The following is a 3,894-nucleotide window of genomic DNA, read 5'->3' on the forward strand; positions in this document are numbered from 1 at the left end:
ACTTGTGTGACTTCCCTCATATTTACTGGGGTTTGAATGAGACTGGCTTTGACCGGCCGTCGACGAGGTCATGACCTGGGGCTGGTGGCGCCAGATCTCGAGATAGAGTTCCTCGAGGTTCACGAGGCGGCTACACTGCTCGAGCGGCGTGCCGAGGCCGTTGACGCCGGCACGGCTAAATCCTGCACTGGCTGGATCGAAGTCTTTTTGCGAGGTCGGCTTGCGAGGGCGTGAGCGCATCCAGATTGTCCTCTGCCTTGTTCACGAACGTCAAGTCGGCGATCGACGTGTTCACTTGAAGGCGCCCTCGCTTGGCCACGGGGATTTTGACGGCGTAGAGCCTCTGGGCAAGTCGAGTGATCGCGTCGAGTCGGCGCTCAGCGCCTGAGACGAGGTCCGTGTAGGCAAGCTGGACGCAGACCTCGTCCACAATCTCCGTTAGTGCGACACTATTCATCGCCTGCCATCGTCTTCGCGAGTCTACAAAGTGCCCGTGGAGGTCGAGGGAACGCGCGTTCGGGGCGGGCTCGCGCCAGACGAAGAGGATGGCGACGTGTAGCCGGAGGCGCTTCGCCACGGCGAGCCAAATTGGCAGCGTGATCGAGAATCGTGGGTCCTTGAGCGCCCACCAGGCCCCTGGGGCGCACGAGTCCCAGCCTAGGTCCAGAAACGCGGCCAGGGCATCGATGGCTCTATCGACGAGATCTCGCCGCGTGCGTGTCCCCGGAGAGAGAGGTCGCGGCAGCTCGTCCCAAGTGAGTCCGTCCACGTCGTAGATACCTTTGTTCACACGTTTCACTGACATTAATTCGTTGATGCCGTCGGGATGGTTCTGGTCGGACCTGCTCTGTTCCACGTTGCCGAGGTGCGCACCAAGGCGTCCGAGGATGCTCGTGGCGATCGATGTCCCCGACCGAGAGACGCCGACGACGATGACGCCCGGCGGTCTACATGTCTTCTTTTCTGTCCCATTTGCAGGCTTCACGATGACCAGCTGTCCGTCGGCTCCGAGTTCGCACCTGACCGCCCCCTTGTAATTGTGGACGTGGACGACGGCGCAGGAGTCGCATGCCGTGCGGCAATTGAGCCGTTCGGGGAGCTCGTAGAGTAGGTTGTGATCTGCGAGCGTAAAATCCCACAGCACCTTGCGGAGCGAGACTTGATCGTGGCCATCCGGCGAAAGATTTTTGCTGAACTCCCTCGACCACGCTTGCGCCAATTCAGTCCCACTCGCGCCATGTACGAGAAGCACCCCACCGTTGCGTTCGCAGAACGTGTTAGGGATTCCGGCAATCTCGTGGCCTTTTGGGATGCAGTTCTTTGCGCGGGCGAGGGCCACGGACGCGTTCGCCGAGCGCATCGCTCGGAACACGGCGAGAAACTCGGCTTGCGCGTGGGGATGAATATGCACGTCGTTGTCCAAGTAGATGAGCCCGTTGCTCGCGTGGATACGGGCATACTTCTCGATGGCCCGGACTTTGAAGGAGCGAGCGGCGCGCAGCAACTCAGGACACGGCCTGACGCCAATCTTGTCCTCGCACGGTCCGTCCCGTGAGCCGTGAATCGCCGTCCTACTCAGCGTTGCGAGGTCGATGCGATTGCAGAGTTGTGGGAGTTTATCGACCCATGTCCTCATGTCGGCATCGACGACGACTTGGATGTCAAAGTCCGTCGCACAGGCAAGGCCAATCATCTCTCCGAGCTCCTTGCGCGTAAAGTTGTCAAATCGAGTCACGGGAATAGCAGCGGCCGCGAGGAGAAGCGTCGGCGCCGCGGACGCGCACCCGGCGCAAGCACACACCAGCATTCGGGAAAGCATCTTCATGACATGCACTCGCCACTTTTTTACGTAACCGAGCAATGGCACGCCAGAGATTAGGCGCGCGGGCGAGTACACCGAGCACCGAGCACGCCGAAGAGTCCTGGTCGCGACGTGAGGGGTCAGCGTTTCGCGCGGACGAGGAGCATAATAAAGTGCATAATAATATTCTGATACCAAGGGGGGGTGTTGCTCCGCCACTGGCGTCGGCGGCACCCCTGCGTGCGGAGCGGGGTGGTACATCTTACGCAACGTAAATGGCCTACCCCAGCCGTCACACCGACGTCGCACCCAAAACCAAGGGGCGTATCCAACGCCATCGATGGTGACGCGCTTCGCTGGCACGGACTTGTACGCCGCGGCAGCCCCGCGGAGACGAGGCCCGCGCGGTGGAATTTGGTCGACGCCAGAACCACCTCCGATGGGGGCACCGACGGTCAGGCTTACGCCTAGGGGCCATGGAAGGCCACTCCGACCACCAGAGCGGGCTGCCGTGCGTCGGAAGCTTGGGCTCAGAGGTCTCCGCTCCCGGCCCGCGCGTACGTGTTTGGTACTCAAGCCAGCGAAACGGCTAGCCATTCGTCCCAATCCGAGCGCTTGTTTTTGTCACGTATAGCCACCGGGCGTCCCTGGCCGCTAGCCAAAAACCGCACGTTCGGGCGTCCGACGCGTCGGCCATCGGACGCCGTCGCCGGAGCAAGACCCCCCATGCTGGAGCAGCTAGAGATCTTTACGCCAGTGCGACCTCTACCTAGGTACAATAGTATATGTTTAGTTTGTGTTTATTTATTTCTTTACTATTGTACTTCAGCAGATCGATCGACGCGATGTCGGTGCTATCGACGCGACCGCGAACGCGCCCAGATTTGGGACGACAAGAGGCAGCCGCGCCGGCGCTGCCACCGGAGAAGGTCGGAAATGACGCGGTGACTTCGAGCGACGACTTCACACCCGGAGCGTCGATCGTCGGCGCGCTGCCCAACGCGCGGTCCGCGGCGATCCTCGAGGCGCTCGGCGCCCCGCGGGACGTCCGAGACGACGGCCGCGACGACGCGCGCGTCCGACGCCGATGGCCGCGACAACGAGTGCGCGGATGCGACGTCGCCGGGCGGCTCCGCGGCGTCGCTCGCCGACGACGACCGCGACGCGCACTGCGGCCTGCCGCCCTAGCCGTCGACGAACGATGGGCACTGCCGGAGCGAGCCCGCGGCGCGGCTACCTCTGCGACCGCGTCAAGGTGCCGAGCGCGCTGAGTTTGTGCGCCCTCTTCCTCACGGACGTGCCCCAGCTCCACGTCGCGCGCCACCCGGGCGCCTTCGTCGCAAAGGGCCGGACGGCGGCAAGGTCTTCGAGTTCGACCTCAATTTTTGCATGCGCTTTGGGCAACTTCGTCATCTGCGTGCACGCGCACGAACGACGGCCACCGCGACGCGCAACTGAAGTTGAGAAACTGGCTCGTGCGCCGCGCCGTCGGCGGCAACGCCAAGCTCGCCGGGGCCACTACCCTACTTCTCCGGGCCCGACTACTTCGAGGTCGACGGGGACATCGTCGGCTCCATGGGCGTGGCGGATCCTTTCCATCGTCAAGAGCGCGACGTAAGAGCTCGTCCTCGACATCGCCCGCGTCGCCGACCTCCGCTCCCTCCGGGCCGATGTGAACATATCCCGCCGGCGGGATATGTTAGGCGCCACCGTTGCCAAGGCGTGGCTCAGGACCCTCGATACACGAGTAGGCGCCCGAGTTTAAAGGCGACGACCAGGACGCGCGCCGCTCGCCCTGCCCCGCGCCGAGGCTGTTCGCGCGGATCTGGTACGACTCCCGGACCATCGTGGGCTTGCCGTCGCCGCCGCCGCGTTTCTGGCCCCGGCGCCGGCCGTGGCCGCCGCCGTGGCCCTGGCCGCCGCCGTGCTCCTGTCGCCGAGCGGCGTTGTACGCGGCGAGCTCGTCGGCGTAGAGCGGGCCGTCGAGCGACTCGCGGCGTGACGGGGCCAGCTTGGGCTCCGGCGGCGGCGGAAGCGCCTTCCGCTCAGACGGCGGGACCTCGAAGCACCACGCGCTGTGGCAGTCGACTCCC

The 3,894-nt window shown here is 64.1% G+C and overlaps 2 protein-coding genes across 2 annotated transcripts in view; one reads left to right on the forward strand and one right to left on the reverse strand.

Moving 5' to 3' along the window:
• The window catches only part of AURANDRAFT_67942 (hypothetical protein), a gene marked incomplete at both ends in the record, with an annotated part of 5,922 nt that extends 3,985 nt beyond the window's left edge, over positions 1-1,937 (forward strand). Inside the window, one exon of the mRNA XM_009043528.1 lies at positions 1,880-1,937. Coding sequence (XP_009041776.1) covers positions 1,880-1,937 — 58 coding nt within the window. The remainder of the gene's footprint in view (positions 1-1,879) is intronic.
• Positions 1,938-3,500: 1,563 nt separating this feature from the next.
• The window catches only part of AURANDRAFT_67943 (hypothetical protein), a gene marked incomplete at both ends in the record, with an annotated part of 1,234 nt that continues 840 nt past the window's right edge, over positions 3,501-3,894 (reverse strand). The window contains one exon of the mRNA XM_009043545.1: positions 3,501-3,860. Within this exon, the coding sequence (XP_009041793.1) occupies positions 3,501-3,860 (360 nt within the window). The remainder of the gene's footprint in view (positions 3,861-3,894) is intronic.

The sequence above is a fragment of the Aureococcus anophagefferens genome, assembly GCF_000186865.1.
Source record: "Aureococcus anophagefferens unplaced genomic scaffold AURANscaffold_57, whole genome shotgun sequence".
NCBI lineage: Eukaryota > Pelagophyceae > Pelagomonadales > Pelagomonadaceae > Aureococcus > Aureococcus anophagefferens.